Source organism: Acipenser ruthenus, chromosome 15, assembly GCF_902713425.1.
Source record: "Acipenser ruthenus chromosome 15, fAciRut3.2 maternal haplotype, whole genome shotgun sequence".
Classification (NCBI taxonomy): domain Eukaryota; kingdom Metazoa; phylum Chordata; class Actinopteri; order Acipenseriformes; family Acipenseridae; genus Acipenser; species Acipenser ruthenus.
Genome location: NC_081203.1, coordinates 3929694 through 3952934, shown reverse-complemented (window position 1 = coordinate 3952934; position 23241 = coordinate 3929694). Strand labels below are relative to the sequence as shown.

At 39.6% G+C, this 23241-nt stretch overlaps 1 protein-coding gene across 1 annotated transcript in view; it reads right to left on the bottom strand.

The window, feature by feature from the left end:
- Positions 1–813: 813 nt before the first annotated feature.
- LOC117422716 (carboxyl-terminal PDZ ligand of neuronal nitric oxide synthase protein-like) overlaps positions 814–23241 on the bottom strand; it is a 49072-nt gene continuing 26644 nt past the window's right edge. Inside the window, exons 5-11 of the mRNA XM_034037989.3 lie at positions 21994–22102; positions 21358–21499; positions 20703–20863; positions 16465–16629; positions 14299–14464; positions 13657–13960; positions 814–5244 (exon numbers count right to left, since the gene is read on the bottom strand). Coding sequence (XP_033893880.3) covers positions 4710–5244; positions 13657–13960; positions 14299–14464; positions 16465–16629; positions 20703–20863; positions 21358–21499; positions 21994–22102 — 1582 coding nt within the window. The 3' untranslated portion in view covers positions 814–4709. The remainder of the gene's footprint in view (positions 5245–13656; positions 13961–14298; positions 14465–16464; positions 16630–20702; positions 20864–21357; positions 21500–21993; positions 22103–23241) is intronic.

Below are 23241 nucleotides of genomic sequence, written 5' to 3'. Positions count from 1 at the left end.
GATGCATGCTGGGTTGATCAATGCTGTGCCTGCCTGTGCATGTTTTTGAACATTTATACATTGTTAATTCAGTAGGAAGAAGCTCCTTCAGAGCTGTGCCATCGCCGTTCTGACAGCACAGTGGCAGTGTGCCACAGGCTACATTTCTGTGACTGGAGTCTTAATGTTTGTGAAGAACTCTGAATGAACCTCGGAGTACAAACTTAAATTGGAGGGGGCTTTCTGATTTTAAACACAACAGATGTTCGGAGAGCTGACTGTGAGAAAGATTTAACCTGGATCTTGGGATTGGGAAATAAATAAAGGCATACAGTATTCGGGAAATGCTATAGATATTGATGTATCATTTTCAAATACCCATTTTGGTCTGGGTGTTACAAAATACTCCTCGGTACATCAAGGACAAGGAAAACAAACAGTACTTTAGTTTTGTAGTTAATTAAATAAAATTTTTTTTTTTCTTACCTAACTACAGCTACACTTTAGTCTGTGCTAGGGTGCTTTGAATTGTTAAGGTTTTAAATATATATTAAATATTTTGTATGCATTTAACAAGGTTTTTAACCTTATAACTTCAGTAAACGGACACCAATGAACAATACATTCTAGTGTTGACCTGAACAGACTTGTGGGACTCTGCAGCTAGTACAGGATATTGTATTTAAAGGGCTTTTCAGCATAGTTAGTGAAGAGCGATCTCAAGGGCATCTGCACTTAATAAAATAAAACTTTAATACCCTTATTGATTAGTGTAAAAGCAATTACTGCTGCATACTGTATGTGTTAAGTGTAGTTAATGAATGTTGCTCTTTAAACCAAAAAACAGAAAGACACAAATGGAAACCTTATCAAACTGTATTTGAAGCAATCCAGGTAGTACAAAGGTCACACAAAGTGGTTTCAAACAGAAACGATAAATCTTCCAACAGTGTGACCAAAGTATTGTTTGTGTGTGTGTATATATATATATATATATATATATATATATATATATATATATATATATATATATATATAAACACACATATCTGTATCAGATTTACACAGTTCAATAACTGCACTGCTTGTATTTTACAAAATATAAAAAAAACGAAAAAACGATTGAAAATATTTGATGATTTCTATGCATTGCTACACTTGAATTTATAAAACCAAGAGACATGCATTGTTTATACAGTGTTTCTACATTTCTCACTATTGCACTACTGGATATTATCCAGTCATAGCGACGCTACTTGTGTGTGTGTACCCACCATAAAAAACACAGGTCACTGCAATTCAACTTTTTAGTGGGAAACTAAAGTTTTGACAAATCTGAATGTAATTAACTGGGATCGATACCGTGTTCAAATCAAATTAAAATGTACACATTGCCCCACATTCGTTGGGAACTTTTTTTCTGAAACTTTCTCTATGCCACTAAAAAGGTAATTGCAAGGACCCTCATACCACTCTAAAGGGTCAATCTGATCAGGAAAAGCCACAGCTGGGTTCTATTGGAGCATTTTACACCACTGGGGAATCATTCTGGATTGCATTATCAATGGCTTTACAGAATTACCCTGAAAAATAAGAGGTTTATGCAGGGGTATCCAATCAGTGCCATTCCACTCCAGGTTTAACAGATACAAGGACAGAATCACAGTAACTACTTCAGGGTCTGGACTGAGGGTTGAATTGGTTCAATTACAACATTTAGACTAGAAAATGCTCTACTCCAGCTGTGACTTATCCTAGCTGAAGAAAGCTTGATCAAAGTGACCCCTAAGCTAATTTAGCACTATTCATTTACCGATTAAAGCAAGGAGCAGTAAAAGCACATTCAATAAAAACCTGCTATTGTTTAGGCTCCACAAATAAATACAAATGGGAATTCTAATGGCTACAGACCGGCACTTAGACAAAAAAAAAAGAGCAGTCGAATTGAGTGTTTTAAGGATCAACAGTGTTTGGTTACTCAAATAGGATGATTAATTATGAGCTTGACTTGGCAGGAAATAAACCTATTATTGACAACATGAAATTACAAATGGTATTTGTAGCAGCATTTCTAGTACCACCAACCATAGAAAACAAAACAGCACAGTATGATAGTACTTGCTCTTCCTCTTTTGTAAGTAACTTTATTTAACCTATCCAATAATAATTACAAACCGCAATCTTTCTAAACCTCAGCTTCCTCCTTTCATTATGAAACCACCCACTCACAGTCCAATTACACACATCCTCAAACCAGCTATCAGATCATTTTGTGTTTTCCATCCTGGCGGATTCTCTTCCAATCTGCACATTTTGTTCTCGTTAATTAACCTAAGCGTTGAGTAATTACTCAACACGTCCAGCTGCCAGTTGTATTGCAGTATTGCATCATGCGTAAGACATTTGAATAAATCTAGACTTAAAAATAACGTAATCTTGGCTTGGGAGCTTATGAAATGATCACAGTGCCACCCTCTAAAATGATCTGTAAGGCACAGTTTACACCCTGTGTAATATATTGAGCATTAGAAAACAAAAATGCAGAAATTGCATACAATTTTGGAATATGGAAGATTGCAAATTGCTAATTCATAAACAGAAATTCTAAATATCACAATTTTCCCCTTAGACTTTTGGGGAAATTATTATCACTGTTGGCTCAGTTTCATAAAGTATTTTTTTTTTCTATTGCTGAAGTAGAATAATAAATTCACCATAAATACAAACACAATGACACACAAGTTGCAGTTAATGACACACTTACCTAGGGTCTTAAAAGATTTGGTATTCAGGTTACAGACAGAACTCAAAACACTGTCACCATTCTGTTTCATTGGAAGGCATGTACATTTGTGACGGATTTAAGTGCAAGCAATGCAATAATTTCACTAATCATATGGTAAGCTAGCTAACATCTGCGAGTTTTAATAAATAAGTCATATGATTATACATATGTAGATCTGTGTTAAACTTTGGTCTACAGATTTTTCCTGATCAAGCATGTTTCTATTGATCAATACGATTCACAATGAATAGTTTTAATCAAGATTTACTTTTATAGGGCAATCTGACATTTTGTGATTAGAATATTTTATTTTTAGTATGTCTTGCTGGCTTAAATGCCTTTTAGAATTGGTTCCCTCTTCTCTGATGTTTTGTAATCTTCTGACAGCATCTAAGCAGTTATTAAATCAGCAATGATCTTTCTCTAAAAGTGCGTTGAACTTGTAATTCTTTAATTCTGTAGATTTAGCCCACTTGGGCAAATTCATGAAGACATTTCCCACTCTGCCATGCATGACATTGATCTATCAGTCACGTTGGTCTTCTAACACAATTCATCCAGCCACTGCATGCTAATGTTAAAAGATTTTTGCTGACACCAGAAAAAGATCTTTGCATTCATCAAAATATCCAATTCTCCTGTATACAAGTTAGAACTGAAAAGTGCTGTTCACAGTTCTGTCTTATAAAAAAAAATAGGCTGGCATTCAAGAAATAACTTCATGCTGTAAGTCCATGCAGCGTTATTCAAGTGTCTCAATATACATTGTTCGCATTGTTCAATTCCATTTTTGGAAATTGATTTCAGTATAGAAGTCTATTCTATGATATTTAATATATTAAGGAAACACTTCCATTAGTGTTACTGGACCACATTGGGTTGGCTTTAGTTTCAGTGTATCCCTGCCAATAGACACAGAATGGTAACTACTTAAAAGACCCTTAGACCATTTTTCAATCTTAACTCAACCTTACTTCCACGACACGACTCCCTGTTCCTTCACTTAACCAGCTTAACAAACAACCCCCTCATCTTTCTGTGCCAGCGGTGTAGCCTGAAGACAAAAAGGCAGTTTTCCTTTGAATTATTCAAGACTGTTAACATTTAATACCATCCTCAAGCAATCTTATGCTCACTAAATCAATCAGAGCTAAATAATACATGAAAACAAAAAGTTAACAATGCATACCGAACACTACTTCTTTGAAGCATTTGGCATATGTTCCAAAGAGTCAGTTCTGGTCGCTACAGTTGCTCTTGATAGCTGGACACTGATTTCAGATCCTGGTTGATTTACAGCTTTGGATACCAATGTTTCTTTGCAACTTTTTTAAAATACAGTATCTTTCTAGGATTAGTGTTCAGGAATACTTAAAAACCTATGTAATACAATTAAAGTGATACATGTGATGCTGTATGTATATAACCCATGACTGTAGTTTACAGTGTTACAAAACCTCCAGTTAAACCATTACTTTGAGTAGTTAAAATGTTGGACCAAAAATAAAATGTTTTTTAAAAAAAACCTTTTTTTAAAGCTATGGCCAAATGTTTTGCATCACCCTGTAGAATTAACTAATTTTCCTTCATAAAGTCGAATGAAACCTGCTGAATAATGTTACGTTAACATATTGAATTACATACCGCTTTGTATTTTTCCATATGTTTAAAGAAAAAAATGGAAAAATGTGACATTTCAAAAATCTAACACAATATCACTTTGTAGTTTCTTGATTACTTGATGTTAAATAAAAAAAAAACCTTCATATAGTTTTTTGTTTTTAAATTAATGTCTCAATCCAAGTAAAATTCTTGGCGATGCAAAACCTTTGACCATAGCTGTATATAAAGAAATGCTTGGAACAGCCGTGGCTGTCTCCCAATAAATCAACCTGGAATAAAATCTATAGTCTTGGCAGAGTTTCTTAAGGTCGCTGGTGACATCTTAACTCTGCAGAGGCAATCCCGAATCATCAGCTTCATTGTCAAGCAGCTCGTCCTCAGAGAAGCTAATGTGGAGGCACGTCTCGTCGGAAGCAGAAGAAAATGGAAGTGTGCTGTTATAGTTGGTTTCCACGGTTACCACGTTCTTCACCGGGTTTGTTCTGATGCCGTTTGACAGGGAAGCAGGTTTATCTGCAAGTTTACTGCTGTAGCTTTCAGTAGTAGAATGCAAAGTCCCGTTCTCTTTAAACAGTCCCTCTTTTAAAGAGGCTAAAGATGGTTTCTGGGCTCCATTCGGGGGCTGAGCTTTACTCTCACCATCAAGAGACTCGAAATCAGATGTGGTGAACGTGCAGGCAGTGACGTCAGTGAAGCTCGTGGTGTTGTGGTGGGGAGCCAGCCTGCCGTTCATATGCTCTATGGATATGGGTGTGGCTTTGGGCTCCGCCTCTTGACCCGGAGACAGTGTTCTAATTGGTCGCTTCCTGTTGAGGGGCGGAGGTGGTGGGTTGAGCTTGGGGATGATTTGTTGAAACCTTGGAAAATAAAAATCGAAAAAAGAAACATCAAGAAAATATAATGTTATGGCTGACATTTGGATTTATATTTCCTTATGGCATTTTTGCATAGCACACAGTTTCACAGCTAGACAAATCAATACCTTTAATTGGGATCCCCTACTGAGTCTGTAGCCCGCAGGTGATTCCATGCAATAATTAGCAACAAATACAGCTGGGGAAAATAGCTGCACTGCAGTAACTCGCTTCAATGACTATCAGGATCCCGAGTGACTGGAATGGAGTTAACAATTAGAATTTCCCTTTTTAACCTTTCATGATAAGGTAAGCACCCCACCCCCTCCAACGTCTAGTGCACTGCTGGTTATGTTATCGGTCCTTATTGAATCTGATCGTTGATCACAGCCAGTGTGTACCAGTATGATTGATACCTTGCCATATTCTACTACTGCTCTTAATTATAACTACTTCCTGTATCTTGTATTTGACTTTACTCTTCTAGGTATCCGTACTCACTTTTTTTTGTAATTGCTCTTATTTGAAATCGTTCTCATCCATTCATCTTACCTACTACTTGCTCATACTGGACTCGTATAAGCAAATCGTTTTATTATAAGTTAACTGCTCTTAGTCGAACCCGCTCTTACATGTAATTATTTACTGTATTCTCTATTTTTTGCTCTTATTTGATTTTGATATTTTGCTACTGATTTTATTGTACTTTACAACTGCTCTTATCTGTAATGTGATATTCTGAAATGTGATACTTTGTACTGTGATTTTGTAACACCTTTGTTAGTCGCCCTGTATAAGGGTGTCTGCTAAGAAAGCCACTTGGTACTGAAATACAGGAGAGGATCGCTGGGTGGTTCTTGAAGAGTCCTTTTTATCTGCAGGGGTTCATTATTGAGATGCCCTCACTCGAGCTGTGCTCTCTGTAGACTGTAGCCAGCGCCACTGTTCCGCGTCTTTCACGTTGTAAAGAAAACAGCGCAGCATTCTTTCAGGGTGTTTCAAATGCCTTCGCTGCTTCCCTGCACAGTATAAGCTTTGCTGTTTTCTGGGCGTTTTTTTTTTTTTTTTTTTTTACATTCAAAATCGCTAAGCCTCTCTTTTGAGCTGCTGACAAGTTATTTCCTCCATAAGGGTTTTGTTAAAGGTCTTTAGTCCAAGGTGCCACCATTGTATTGCCTGCTCATAGAATAAATGGTACAGTGTTTAGCTATTAAATGAGTCAGTGTAACAGCGATGACAATGACACCGCATTATCATACATGTGGTTCTTTTGAAGTATCCCAATTAGGGTTCAAATAGCTTTGAAAAGACTACAGGTATAGTCAAAATGCAGCAAAACTGATGCTATGTCTGTATAGTTGCTACTACAGTATTTAGGTTAGCTTCTTGATAAACTAAACATACATACACACACACACATAGATCTACAAGTTTCTGCTCAAAAAGCAAACTTCCCAACGTTTCGGTATGTTTAACATGTCTTTGTCAAGGGAAGGTGTGTTTGAAAACAAACATTGGAGGTATTTATAGGCTTTTGATGCCATGGTAACCATACAATTATTTCTCTTTAAATCTGATGTCTTTGTGATGTCATTCACTATATAGCTAATGATGTAACAATCTACTGTTCCTTTCTACTTAAACCTTCAGGCACCGTGGCATCTAGTCTATTTATCCATTTATTTTCTTTTATTCTTCTATACTGGACATTATCTCATTTTATTTTTTCTAAAACCAAACTTTAGGTCATTCGTGTGTCTGTTCCTTGTAAAGTGCTGAACTATTGGTTCATTTACATTTTTTGTTATATTTGATAGCTGGTTCTGTATTATTTTATATAATGATGTACCTGTCTCTCCTACATATTTTATTTTATTAAATTTTATGCAAAATATACTATATACAAGGTTGCTATCCTTGCATGACGGATTTTTTTAAGACTGAATATTTATTTTCTTTATCTTTTATCTTTATATATATATATATATATATATATATATATATATATATATATATATATATATATATTAGCTCAAAGAGCCAGCTGCCCAACGTTTCGATATGTTGTACATATCTTTTAATGGTTTCATGTTTTTGCTGCACTAAAAAAAAAAGATTACCTTATATTTAGAGACCTTACAAATGAGCAATTGTTTATAAAAAAAGAACAACAATCATGCAATCCAGCCTGTGCCTGCCCGTATGAAATCCAAGTCTAAGTGACGATTTTCTCGAAGTCAAGGCAGTGCAGTGTGATTCCCCCTCTTTGCAATAGGCAGTAAGAGAGCGCCAGGAGTTAATAAATCAGCTCCTAATTGTCCGGTGCTATGAGAAGAGGCTCTGATGAAGCACTGATGAAGAGGGCAGCATCAGAATTGCACACTGTACGCAGTTGATATGCAAGAACAGAGGCATGCCTATTACTGTTTCTCACCAAGCAGACACATGGAAGGAAGTGGCCCAGACAAAGAAGAGAGGCTTTGTGTTCAGCTGTTCCAGACTGAGATTGCATGCCCTACTGAGGAGGGGGGGGGGGACTGCCCACCTTGGTACAGAAACCTGAACAGAAGCTAACATGACTCGCATATACTGGATATAACAGGGGGAAAACCAAAAAAAGGGTCATTTACTGAACCTACTTGAGTCTTTTCAGCATCTCTTCTGGTATTGTGGAGTTACCATTAGAGTGTTTATTTTAGGCTTGTCAGAGTCTACTGAGCTCCCTCCCAAACTACCAATACAGATCCTACTGGAATTAGATTATAATCTCAGTGTGTTATCACTATAGTAGATCCCTTAGCGGGCCACAGCATTAAGACAAGACGGTAACGATACCCAAACTCGTACTGATATGGAACAGACTGGGAACTGGCTTTCCAGTTTGTATTGATACCATTAGTTGGTTAAAATATGTGGTAGCGAATGCCCCTTTGTATGGAGCTGTTCCACTGCCATTGAAAATCATTTTGATAATGGTGGTAGACTTTGCATCTATTGCCAAACAACAGAGAGGAAAAAAAAATGATGCTGTATGAATACACAATTCTGCAACCTGGATGGAGCTCCAAAGCGCGGTTAGATTAAGACAATCAGAAGCAGGAGAGGTGTGTCGTCAAACCTGCACCAAGTACCATCAAAAAAGCAAGAGTGATCTCTACAGCTCATCAGAACACTCTGAATTCCACCTGGACAGCGACATGCATCCCTGCCAGGGCTGTAAATACAGTATCGAGATACCAGAGCTAGCAGTGGCTTACATAGTAGATCACCTTGACCTACATTTAAAGGTTTGACATGGAGACAGACAGGTGGATCCATATTCACCAAAAATCTGATACTCTCATTAACCTGTGCTGAAGAACGTCCAAGCAAAGGTTCATCACAATTGTATAAGTGTATGTAAAAACACGTGTGACAGACAGACAGACAGACAGCCTCAAAAAGTATGTTCTTTTCAAGTTTCATCATAATTGGATAAGCAGTTCTCAAGATAGCTTTAAAAATGTAAGCGTGACATTCAGTACGGACAGACGGCCTGCACACAATGTATACTAATATTCAGGACCGTCCTGGTAGCAGCCCTCTCAGCAGGCCCACCTTTATGTTTTGTGTGAATTAAACTCAATTTCGAGGTCTGCAGACTGTATTCATTGATGTTCTCTCAACACACAGCAGTCCTGCACATCTTCCCAAATGAATAGCACAGTAATTCAGTTATTTTTACTATATCGATTTCATAGCCACTCGTGCAGAAATGCATTTACTGTTCCTAATATAGAAGCTGGGACATGCTCTGAATATAAAGATGAAATCCTGATGGTGGCATTCGGTTCCACTATCGGACAGATCACTGCACCTTGACACAGCCCTGAGCACTTCTGTTGCTGTCGATAAATGCATTTATTTATTAGCAGCAGCAGCAGCTGAACTCAATTCACAGCCATTCTTACACAGCATGCAGTCTGCCTATGATTCGTGTGGATATCCGGGTAATTTGGTGTGTGTCGCAACTGGAACAGGATTAAAACAAATGTAAGTGTTTTAAGCTTCGATATACTGTAGGTTTGTGTGTAAACTGAGTGGTGATGTCTGAGTCACCCATTCACCTTGTGATTGTGCAAAGCACGTGTTTACAATGGAAACATCGACCTCTGATCAGGAATTAATATCAACTACCAATAAATACATTCAAATAGGGATATTAGGACACCTGTATTTATTTATGAAAAATATATATACAATAACTAGGACTATATTATTGTAACAATAATATAGTCCTAGTCTCAGCACACTCTCAGCACATCTCTACTCTGGCACGCTCCTGTCGCTTTTTCCTCCGCAACAGATGCAGAATTCGCCCCTTCCTCACCGACTGCTCCACGCAGCTCCTAGTTCAGGCCCTGGTACTCTGCCGCCTTGACTACTGCAACTCCCTCCCTGCTGGCCTCCCTGCTTCCACTATCCGTCTGCTCCAGCTCATCCAAAACTCTGCTACTCGCCTCGTCTTTTCTCTTCCTCGTTTCTCCCATGCTGCTCCGCTCCCTCCACTAGCTCCCTATTGCCGCTCATATCCAGTTCAAAACCCTTGTACTTGCCTATCACTGTCTTGACCTTTCTGCCCCCTCCTACCTCCAGATTATCATTTCTCCCTACCCTCCCTCTTGCCCCCTCCGCTTCTCTGCCACCTGCAGATTAGCTGTACCCCCTCCCCCCACCTCCAGAGCCCGCTCCTTCTCCACCCTTGCCCCTCAGTGGTGGAATGACCTACCCACGGATATTAGGACTGCTCAGTCCCTGACAACCTTTAGGTAACAGCATTCACGTTTCTTGTAATAGCTCTTATTTGAAATCATTCTTATCCATTTATTGTACTTACTACTTGCTCTTAATGGAATTTACGCTTATAACCAAACATTTAAGTTTAACTGCTCTTTGTCATAATCGCTCTCAAATGTAATTATTTACTGTATTTTTTATTTTCTTTCATTTGAATTTGCTCTTACTTACTACTGATGTTATTGTATTTTATAACTGCTATTATCTGTAATGTGATATTTTGTAATGGGATATTATGTAATGTGATACTTTGTACCAACTGAAAGTCACCCTTATTTAAAAGCTTTCACACATTTAAGAACCCCCTAACACAGTATGAAGGACGTTTGTAGGGCATGCTCTGATGCCAAACCTAATTGCCAGTACAGATCTGAAACATGCTACAACAGCAGCAGCTGTTATCTTGAACTAATCAAAATGTTAATGAACCGTAAGAAGATTTCCATCTCACTCTAGTGAACCGTGCCTCTAAGAGGAGTCTCAGTTAAGAAAGAAACCAAGGGGACTGACAGGTTTTCTTTATCTGCCATATGCAGTGAGCGATGGGCAGTGACATGGTCTAAACATCTGAAGAGTAAGCAGCCTGCAAATCATGCTTAGTGAGTCTTATTGCAATTCATATTGAGTTTTTTAATGTTTTTATTTGCTGTGTCAAGGTACCCAGGACATGCTCTTGAGTTCTAGTTGCCTGTCTTAGACATACAGTATATAATGTCGGTGCAATCAGCCAAAGTGTCTTTCTATTAGTACGAGGTGGGTTTGGAAAGACAAACATACATTAAAAGGTATTTTTTAAATAGCCTAAATGCTGTTAAACATTACATACACTCTAAGCATGCAGAAACAGTACTGTTAATTCAGGGTTTACAATTAGTTATTTTACAGCCCATTAAGATGAATAACTCCGGAAGGATGCTAGTTTAACATTCCTGTTAACAGCAGCATGCTGGCGTTTATTATTACAAAACATTTACCCAACCCTCTTGCGCACTGATGTTGTACTATTTAATTTTGCTTCATAAACAGCTGCGTGGCGCTGGGTAGATGAATCATTCGTTTTTTAAATCTATTAACACGGTTCGTGAACATAGAGAAGCTACAGAATTAAATCAACTCCTAATGACTCATGTTTCATGTAATAAAGTTAGACATGAAAACGCACACCGTTTCAGCAGGGATGTTTTGGGGAAAGTAACATTTCTATACAGGATTGTACATGTCATTCAATATACATATATACATAAATACTCAATATCATGATGCCTAAAGGTTTAAATAGAAAGGAACGGTAAATCATTACATCATTAACTATAGTAAATGACATCACAAATGCATTAATAGATTTAAATAGAAATAAGTGGGTGTAGTTACCATGGCATTAAAAGCCTATAAGTACCTCCGCTGTTAGTTTTCAAACACACTTTCCCTTGATAAAGGCGTGTTAAACATAATGAAAAGCGGGGAAGTTGGCTCTTTTGAGCAAAAACGTATATACAGGTTGGCACCACCTAATCGGGATCCTGATAATCGGGATTTCTGCTTAAATGGGATACAACTCTAGGAGACGGTTCTTTCCAATTCTATTTATGTTGTTTAAGTTTGTCTCAAATGCCTCTTGTTTAATTGGGACAGTTACTACTGCAAAAAAAAAAAAAAAATCAGTATCTGAAAATGCAATGAGAACATTTCACTGCAAAGTCTGAGCGATGTTGTCTAAAGTCAATATTTAATCTAGAGGAGAACTAGCAATCAAAATCCAATTCCTCCACAAGATGTGGAGGAAATGACACATGCTAGTTTCCTTTTGTTGAATACTCTGATATAATCCAGCTCCTTAGCCCAACATGCTACCAGAGAACTTCAGGACTGCATGGTCTCTCACTGCCTTCCGCTGCCTCCTCAAGACCCACCTGTTTAGACTCCTGCTGTGTACTGTACTCGCCTGACCTCAGCACCATGTTACTGGATCCTCAGCTGATGCACTATCCTTGCACTATTATTATGTCATTCTAGATACAAATAGTTTTAATCCTAACTTGTTACTTCTTATCTCATATTCTGTTCTAGTAGTATTTGCACTTACTGTAAACTACACTGTATTTAAATATTGATTTTGCACTGTAACCCTGTGCTTCCCTGTAACACCTGTAAGTCGCCATAAAGGCATCTGCCAAATAAATACAAATAAAATAAATAACATGGGAGAGCTCAACAGCCTCACTGTGAGCCATCGCTCACAAGGGTCCTCAACACAGCCAGTCTGGACAAGCAGTAAGCTCCCAATGAAATCCATAGGCAGGAATGCATTTCTGTTCAGCATGGAGTGCCCACTGGGGAACCATCCACCTTGCTCTATGTATCACATAGAGACACACATCACATGGAGACACATACACTACCCACGTGAAAGAAGTACTGGGCATGTTGGGGACATGTGTTACCCACTTAGACACCTTTAAACCTCTCGGTAACCTCTTACAAGTGCTTAACAACCCATTTTTCACTAGCACTAAATATACATGAAAACTGCCAAGTAACTTGAGTAAAACAGACCTCTTGTAAAATAAGCTATGAAAGGTTTATTCCCAACTGTGAACCAATTTACATCATTCCCACTTACTTTTCTGGATGAAATGTCTTTATAAAAGTTTACCGCTGTATTTTTGCAGTTTTCCCATGGTTATACTATGAATTTATCATAATTTACCCTGGTTTGCCATGTTTATTAATATGCTTTGCCATACCTTGATATTCTTTACGATGCTTACCTATGCTTCAGCATGCTTTCACTATGCTTTATTACACTTTGCTATGCTTTTACTATGGGAAACTTGCCGATAAACGCTACTGCAGACTGGAAAGCAATGTGGCTGGGAACTGACTTTACAGAGAAATTCCCTGAATGTTAAAACCTCAACCACCCCCCTGCCCCCCCACCTCCCCCCAATTATTTTCTTGTCTTGCATAAGTGGCGATCAAAAAGTGACTTCAGTTGAGAAATGATTCAATTTAAGCTCCTCTTTCAAAGCCTGGATGTAAAACAGTTCAGCAGATTGATGGATCTGTGTTCCGTTTCAGCAGGAATGGATGTTGTTTCGGCAGCAGTAACAAGATGAAACAACAGTAATTGGTTTCAGCATAATTTGAAGGACGACAAAGTGTAGATAATGACTGGCTCTACTGACAAGCAGTGATGGAATGCAAACTATTAGCCTTCAGGGGTTACCTGCAATCCTATGCCCAATACACTTGTTCTCCTGTAGAATTAGCTTGTTCCGTTTAGAGTATTCTACAAGAACTTGGATTTTGTGCTTGGTCATGGTGCCTAAGGGATTGGAGTTTTGGTATGCATATGTGCTCAAACCTACATTGTCTAAACAGTATAATATTTACAGTGCATGCTTGTCAAAGCTCTCTCCAGCAATAATAATAATAATAATAATAATAATAATAATAATAATAATAATAATACGCAAATTCAACAACAAACATTTAACATTAAAAAATAATAAATACCTGTAGGGTTAGTGAAAAATTAAAATTTAAATATGAATCTGCTCATTTATTGCTAACTCTTACTTGTCATTCCCTGATTTGTGAGTCCAGCTGTCAATCTTCAGGAAAGCGTTCTCATTGGCCGTGACCTCCGACCCCTCCGCGCTCCAGTCTACCTCTTTCTTCCCATTGCTTTCCCCCTTCTCCAGGTTCAAGAGGTTCAGGTAGGATTCGGCCCCATCCATCTGGTCCAGGGGGGCAGGGGTGTTCACTAGCTCCCCCGCTGGAGTGGAGGTGATGGGCAGCTCTGTTCCCAGGCTGTAGTGGTTCTTCAGGTTGAGCGAGAGAGACTGCGTTGACACGGAATTCCAGAGGGAGCTTTTCTCATCTAAGGAAAGGTCAGAGGCTAAAGTCAAAGCAATACTAACACACACTAAGCCAACTTTAAAAAGAAACCTTTGGCTGGTAAGGTACATGTTTTCAATGCAAAAAGATTACAAACCAGCTCAACCGCATATAGTTTAAAGGTGTAGCACACCATAATATTTTACTAATTACAAGGGAGTCCTGGGAAAAACTTGATAGATCACATTTTCAGAATCACCTAATTCTGCTATATTGCAACAGCATTATTCCATCAGGTTTTAGAGTACAACTGAACACGATTGCAGGGCAAGAAAATCCTAATAGTGTTTGAGGTTGGTGTGAAAGGGGAAAGAGCCTTACTGTTGTGAGTGCACTGCACTTTGACCTCAAGCTCTTTGAGCTGTGAGACCAGCAGGGCCACGTGCTGCAGGAGGTCCCTGTTCTGCAGCAGGAGCTGGTGGACCCGGGCCTGGGCCTCAATCCGGGCGGCAGTCTCCGCAGACAGCTGGTCCTTCAGGAGCTGGACCTGGGAGGGGAAGAGGGGGTAGGGAGTGAGAGCGCAGCAAGCCAACCTTAACATTTAAGGACCGCATTATTTTGCTTTGACAAAATCAGAAAACAAGCTGTATTTATGTAAACGTAACTTACCATAACGATAGAGTTAGAGAACATTTAGATGATGGGTAGATGCCAGTTAAAATGCTCTATTAAATTACAGAAGTAGTCCTCAAATGAAGGCAATGGCACTTAATGGGTTAACAAGGCTCTCTCAGAATAAACCATGGGATGCTCTGTCTCTTAAAGCATGTTAATTATTCATTTTTCTGTGTAACCCTTTTTTCCTGGATGCCCCTACAGTTAACAACAAGAGTGTTGGACGATAGCACCTTTCACAGCTGAACTTGTACACTGCAGTAGTGTCCAGAAAAAAAAAAGGCTGGGAGGGCCAGCAGTCTATTCTCTTGTTCAAGCAAAAGCTTGGTACACTTTATAAATTCACGTTTCATTGGTTCTGGTAATGTATATGGTGTTCTTTGTGCCATCTAGTGGTAAATATGGTCATAGGCAGCTACTACTTTTACAATATTTTTCAGACACTAATGACCTCATGAAAGGACTGTGAACGACAGCACACAAGACAGAGAGCGAAGGTTTTGGAGCTGAAAAGGCGCTGTGTAAGGGTGGTTTTCTCCTCGACTGACGGGCTCGATAGTAGGTGGAACCCGGAGGTAGGCCATCTTGGGGAAGATGTGTAGCTGCAAGTGCTCTGAACAACTCCACTGTGATCAGATAGGGGTCAGGCAGCGATTGGATAAACCATGGCACCGGGCTGATTGCAAGGAGGAGTTCCAGAGTACAAAGGGGACGCAGTTGCGCGAGTACGGCCCCTTACGCTGGTTATGAAACCTGAGCTGGACCATTGTGGTTTTTGTTGTTGAAACCCATTCCGCCTTACCCTATACCATTGTTGGTACAGGGTTGGAGTATTATTGTTTTTCATTGTTGGAATTATTTAAGAAAAAGGAGTGAAATAAAGTATCGTCTGCACAGTGTCCTCTTTATCCACGCACTACTCACTTCCTGACACACACACACACACACACGGTCATATCGTCACGATGTAATATATTATTGCAGGGATTTTTTTTAAACCAGCATTATGGCAACAGACATCGTCGGATAGTATTTTTCCAATACTTTCTAGCACTGTATGAATCAGGATAAAGGATAATGACAGCTCTGCCGTGTTTATACTGTGAGTGCAGTTTATTTGGACTATTAACTGGGTACTTTTCTTTCAAAATAAGCACCATATATACCAAAATAAGCATCATATTAGTGAGTGGGCAAAAGTTTTAAATATAGCGGCTGAGTTCAGGGCTGCACTTCAGTTTCAAAGTGATTTATGTTCAATTGGGTGAGCAAACAAGTGCTTTAGTACACTGCTTAATTTAACCTGCCACAACAAGACACGACACGCCATAACTCTACTACTGTCATTCTGTGATAAACAAGCCACGTTTCAAGTTAAACGCCTCTCAGAGTTTGCTTGTTACGAGGTACACATCTCCTGGCTTGGCTAGCGTAAGAGGGCCCGGTTTTGCAGGAATAAAACAACTGTAAGAGTATTATTAAGCTATGTACATTAGTGAAATGAGCAGGAGCCAAAACGTAGTTGGAGGACAGAGCAGAAGACATTTTAAAGATATCATGCAACCCCATGCCGTGTGTTCTTATCATTAACAGGAAGCAAACTAAACCGACTGCCAGGTTCCTAAATGCATTGTAACACAAGAAGTGCGTCAATAACGTTTTATTTATTTAAGTGATAAAAAATATATTGACACTATTCTTTTAGAAACAGAGAATTGTTTCACGGGGAATCACATTACATGGCAGTGGGTATATCGTGAAATCTGTGCTAACCGTGAATAAAGCACAGCCTTAATAACGGTTGCTTGGTACACTGTATCAAGCGATAATGCCCCATGGCTTGGTAGGTCCCGGTCACTGCTGTGCCCTCACCTGTGCCACTGCCACCTGCGTCTGCTGCTGCTGCTGATGAAGCTGATGCTGGATCAGCTGCAGGTGGTGTTGGGTTGCCAGGGGAGTCAGCGCCGGGGAGCAAGGGCTGCTGGGAGACAGGCTCTTGTGAGCCGCGGCTTTGTACACAGAGCAGTCCTCAACATCCTGGAGGGAAAGGAGACACACAGAAGCATGATGAATAAGCTGGCCTGGGAAGAGCTGGAGGTTGTGCTGATATATACAGTGAGAGAAACACTGCAGTTACATATGTAGCCACTGGGTGGCACAATGGAGTATTTCAAATCATAAAAGGAAAGGCGAAATCATAAAATCGTGAGGATCTTGTGATGCCCTAGGTTTGACATTGAGAAAGTCAAAGCGTAAAAATGTGTTAGTATTACTAATTATTAATAGTCCTATTTTTTTCTCCCTGTCCTAACCTAGATAGTGCCAGTACAATAGCAGTACCTACCCACACCATAATAGATTTTACATAAGCATAAGAAAACCAAAAACCCTCTTAAAATCTGTGCAACCCAGTAGAACAATAACACCTCCAAGGGAAATGGATTCCAGCCAACATACTCGCCTGTATATACAGAACAGTCAGTGCTTAGCTTAGATTTGTTAACTCTACAGCAACAGAACCTTGTAACATACACAAGCTTCATGAAACTGAACAATCGGTTCCTAAGATATAACCTTTATTATCCCAACCAATCAGAAACCAGGATTTCTCATAAACAAGTAGATTCTCTCACAATGTCCAAACTAAGACTCGTTGGATGAACTGGGGTATAGTTTATAGTATAGTTTAGTTTATCAAACTGCGTGGTCACATTTTTTTTCGTCACCCTCTGTTTGAAACATGCCATGTGTTATGTTTACATCCCATGTTATTCTTGGCAAAAGGGTCTGTTCTCTGTGTGTGGGTGACATGCAATGATATATTTGTATCAGCTTTCATCAGTAAGGATAAAAGCAGTTTTTATCCATTTTCCACTGATGAAATCTGTGTTAATAATCTGCTTTTTGCAGCAGGCCAGTAACCAAATTCCTAAGACAGATTCAATACCTCATGTAGGATTATGTTTGACATCACTGCGACACACTGTCAGAGCTAAATTGTTCAAAGCAATATATGTAATAATTATGGTTTTCCAGACCGGCTTCAATTCGCTGCAGATGGTTATTGAATCAACTGCAGTGACGGGATATAGAGATATATTAGGTGATTGCAAAAAGAAAAAAAGAGAGAGACCGAAAAACAGACTTGTTGGAAGAGGAAGCCTTTGCAAACTCTTTCTAAGTGAAACCAGGAGGGGGAGCACTACATATTTTAAAATCACAAACATACTGTAAAATCCTCATTCGTTCAGCTCTCATACTGTAAGTGTCTGTGATCGCCAGGTTTATCTGCACCTCCAGTTCATCACAGCAGAGAGGTTGCGATGCCCTTGCCAGGCGGTTCCTTCCTCTGCTGCCTAGGCTGTGGAGCGCTCTGTCAATAAAACCAGGGCAGGTTTCTGCCAATCAGACACTGTGTGGTACACAGCATCCTGAGAAATCTTCACTCCCTTGCTCAGTCTGCTCCCTTGCTCAGTTCCCTGCTAGTGAAGCATGCATTTAAAATGAAACGGGTAACCCTCTAGGGGCACTGTGCCAGCGAGAGGTTATCCTTTCTGTCCTTATCTTGGTGCTGTATGTTAACATATGCCATCGGAAATCAAGTTGGAACCTCACGGGAATCCTGGGTCCCAATCAGAGGTAAAGTATAAATATATGTATTTTCTACTGAGAGAATCATTTTTCATGCTTACAAACTATTTTAGCAACGATTGCTTATAAAAAGACTCCCCCGAGGTTCATTAGTGTGGGGAAGCATATCAGTGTTGCGCTGTGCACTGAAGCTCACAGGTGTATAGTACTGTGCGCTGAAGCTTGTGCAACACTGATACGCTGCTATAGCACGGCATTTACTTTAGTTTGTGACCTAGTGCGAAGTTTGCAGCACTTTCTTTTCTTTTAAAGGATAAAAAAATAATGCCAGTTTAAAAACACTTCCAGGACAGTTAGGCTGCTAGGATACAAGCACTATGAAGCTGTAGTAATATAATGGATCCTGTAGTAATGAACGTTCATGGACTACTGAATGAATAACCACTGAGCCTCCTAGGAGAGAGCAGGGAGGGACACATGACTCCTTTTGCATAGCAGTTTGATGCATTCCTTGTTTTACTATGAATTCAGACGCACCTGAGCTTGACACCTATACCACTGTGGCTAATCAGGCTCATAATAAAACCTGGAATGGGTGAAACTGCTATGCAATAGGATTCTTAGTTCCCTCCTTGCAGTGAGTTGTTTACAGCCATCTTCATGGCAGAAATATACACGGCACTCCATGAACGCTATGAAGTATTCCGTTTACATAACAAGAGCAATTAATGGAGAAGAAAGTTTAAACATGTAGCAGTTCCAGGACTGAGGAAAATAGCTTGAGTGTGACTGGTCTGGGATCTGTTTGCAGTCCCACACAGTCCTCTACCTCAACATAACCAGCCCCTCTGTAACTGACAGCAGCTTACCTATGGGACAGGAACAGTCTGGTCACAGCTGACTGGTTTAATAGCTTCTAAAAACAAGAGGCTCGGTTTGCAAGGACATAAGACTTGCCAGGAACAAGAACAGACCATGAGTCCCAGATTGCAGGTCCTGTTAGCTCGCTTTCCCAGACCTTAACTTGTCAACGGAAACTTTGAAACATTTATCTTCTTTAAACCCACTAATGCTGTCTGTTTATGTCTTTCCACTGAGATAGCTGACTGTTTAACTAATGGACCTGAATGCCAAGTATGTTACTATACCTAAAATCAGCCCAGGATCAAGGCTTGCCAGCTGCTTAATGTTTATGGATAAAAAATAAATAAATAAATCTGAGGCATAATTAAATGCAGGACCAATATAACACAAACCCCATGTCTTCATTGAACGTCACAGCAATAGAATCCTCAAACATAATGCAGTGATGACTCTGCTTTTCTGCTAGATGGCGCTATGCTCCAGTGTAAGAATTGCTAGCTTGGCTATGGTGTTGCTGCTGCATTCTTGTATACCTACTGCAGCAGCTATACAAAAAAAGAACCGGTTTCAATGCCTAAAGAATCACCAAATCCATTGTTTGATCCACAATATACAATAGACAGTTACTGAGCCAAGGTTATGGCAAAAGATTGTTAATGCATTGGGAAAGGCCAGGCTAGCGCTAAGGTAATCAGAAATAGTACAATCAATATTTCCTGTAAAGTGTCACTTTTCCATGTGAACTGCAAGATGTATATTCTCAGGTGAATATATAAAAATGATAGGTGGCTGGATTACATTTTATGTCTCCTTCCTTCAACAGAAGTTCAGAAATCACTTGGTAAACAGGAAACAGATGTTGGAGATCTGGAGAAATCTGCGCTCAAAAGTCTCTGAAGCTGCAGCATGAGTTAATGAACATGATATCCTGTGAGTCCGGTCCCCGGGGACCCATTCCAGAGACATTTACATTAGCGATGTACGTCTTTCACAAGTTATAATTATGAGGAGCAGGACCACAATGCTTCCTCTGAGACCAGCGCTCATCACATGATACAAATTAGTTGAAGGGGAATGAGCTGCCAATTGCAAAGTGCATCCAATCTCCACAAGAGACATCAGCTCTGGCTTTCAATAAGTTATGATGAGAACTGTCAGTATAAGACACAGTCTCTCCCTGCAACCGCTCGTTTCAATAATACACAATAATTAGGGCTTTCACTGTAAAAAAATGTGCATTTCATGTAATGTCACAATTTATTAAAGCAGATAAAAAATTGCCAAACCCTATTATAGTGAACACCCTGATATAACGAACATTTCTCCAGGTCCCAGTGGGGTTTGTTATAATGAGGTTAGACTGTATATGACAAATACTGTATCTGATTACTGTAGCATCCAGCTGTCTTTATAACAGACTCTGCTCCCTGAGTACATTCACATACTTTTCTGCCAATGACCCCACACCCTTTTAACCCTCATATCTTAGGATAAAAATTCTCACGACAGCTCCCTTCATGCTATACATTTCGTTTAAACCCATCTCCCATATTTCCACTGCCTGGCCCTGCTGTTCACATTAACAGAGACCCCCAGGATTCAGTGGGCCCTGTTTCAATTCCCTCTCCTCATTGGGAGGCTGAGTGTTCTAATACCTGGAAGTTGCTCTCCTTGAGGATCTGGGCTGTCTTGACTACGTCGAGCTCGGCCAGGCTCTGCAGGATCTCGGAGACCGCCTGCTCGCACCTAGTGGAGCCCTCAAGATCCCCGTCCGTCTCCCCCTCCTCATCCTGCTCTGCTCCAGTTAACTGGCGACCTACAAAGAGCAGGGCACCCAGAGACACATCAGCACGCTGGAAAAGGTCATCCTTGTTTCCTTGGGTCAGGGTAAGCTTTAAGCATTGCAGAAACTTTCCGCCACTCCCTTTCCTTTTAACGCAATTGCCATTATATTCTCACTTACTACATTACACAGCGGGTAGTAATTGTACTTTAAAGAGTTTTAAAAAATGAATTTCCTTATCACTTATTGGCACCACTTATTTTAAATCTTATTAGCACTAGCAGCATTATCATTGGTATTTCACCTTTATGCAATCATTCTGAGTAGCACAAAGTGCAATTACTTAAATACTGTGCTTGTTAAGGTGCTTTGGGAAGGAGTTCAGATGCTGCTCTTCAGGTCTAGCTGCCTGGCATAGACATAGGCTATGTCAGCCAAAGTGTCTTTATATTAGTCTAGTAGTTTCCTGCTTAAGAAAACAACCTGTTTTAAGGGTGATCAGCACCTCTTTGTAATAAGAGACTCACCCTTGGGCTGCACCTCCTCTACAGACTTGTCGCTGGCCCCATCTTCCTGTCCATCTGCGTTCTGCTGGGCGTGCTGCAGACTCAGCTTGTGACACACCTCGAAGGCCTGGCCGATGGTGCGCACCATACGCATCGCCTGTGTCTGCAAGAGGGCAGACCCGTGGCAATGTTTATCACACCATACAGTCGCCGTGGCTTTTACAAGGTCACAGTGTCACAAGCATTTTGCAAACCAGTTAGAGACAGCTATTCTACACAGAAAAATATGTATTTTATTCAGCAATGTTATTAAGAGGGTCAATACATTCCCTGGGTTGGGGAAAAAAACATCAAAATCAATAGAGTTCAACTACAGTAAGGCTGTTTCTGCAGTGGTCTGCAAACAGTGTTTATTCTAAAATAAAAATGCACTGCAGCGGCTCATCCAAACAGACACAATTAGTGGAATGGCTTACAGGCAATGAGATGATTAATAACATTCATAATTCCAAGCACAAGGAGACCAGATTGCATTAGAAATCCTGTTTCACTCCAAGAATGAAATACGTATATTCGGCAAAAAAGCTGCTGAAGAGGCTTTGAAATATGTGTCTGTCTGCAACCTCCAGATACTAATAGTGCAATTATAGTCAGTACCTTCTTCTTGGATTTGAACACGTTGCATCTGAAGGTATTGCTAGTTCCATCCCTGGAGATGAAACTGAAGATTTTTAAGTCTTGGGAATCGTGGGATACGTAGAATATTCTTAGTGTTACAACAAAACAAACAAAAAAAAGGGAAAAAAGTGTTCAATTAAAGAAAACATGTATTTACTGTACTGTAGATAGACATATAAAACTCGTATTCAAAGCTTGTGAAGAAATACAAATGCAATATAATTGCAAAGATAATTATCATTTCAAATATTCTATTGCCAGTGGCTTGTAATTGAGCACTCTACATCGGCTCGTTGTACTAGCCCTCTGACCCTATTATCACTGCTTTAACTCTCATCTGATACTTGACACCACATTAGCATGTGAAATGCGTACAATTATAACACTGCTTTAGCCGTTAACTGGGAATTACAGAAAATGTGTCTCTGCGTGTGTTTTTTTTTTGAAATGTTTAATGAAGACCTTCATGCCCCACTGGATATTCAGTTAATTAGTCCATGACTAGGAGATTCATCGCCATGCAGTTTGCATTGTGCTTGATACATCCACTGAGGTCAATTGGCTCATGTGATCTTTAAAGATTGTATGGCTGCACAGACTGCCTGAATATTTCAGGATCTGTATAATACAATGTTGTGCATCTGTTGGTAACACTCTGACATCCACAGTAGGTTAAAATGCTATTAAAATGTTGCAGTGTGCCGAAAAAGTGTAGTACTGGCTGTATTCAGACTAAAAGCACTGGTACAAAAAACATATTTGAATATCTCGCTTGAGGTGTTCATTTCCAGGACACATGCCTGAGTATTATATTCACAGGAAGCTAGCACACCCACACCAGTTTGAAACATTTCACAGCAAGTTGGGAACACAGTATGAACTGAAGCACAAACAAAGTAAAACGTACAGCCATGGTAAGTTTAAGCTTCATTCTTTATGAGGACTGACACCTTGATGACCTTTTCCAAGTGGAGTATTAACTCTGGAAAGAGTCGCCTATTTCTGCATACATAATACAACTTTTTTTTTTGCAGTATCTCATCAAGAAAGTGGGCTCAAAATCTTGGATGTCTATAAAAAATAGTCTACCAGCGTGCAAAAATCTGACACGTGAATGAGCTTAGTTTTTAAAATACATTATTCATTCGCCCTCATCAGAATGCAGTTGCAGTTAATGATTAATCAAAAGTGCATGGTTACCTTTTAACCCCAGAATGACCAGCCCCC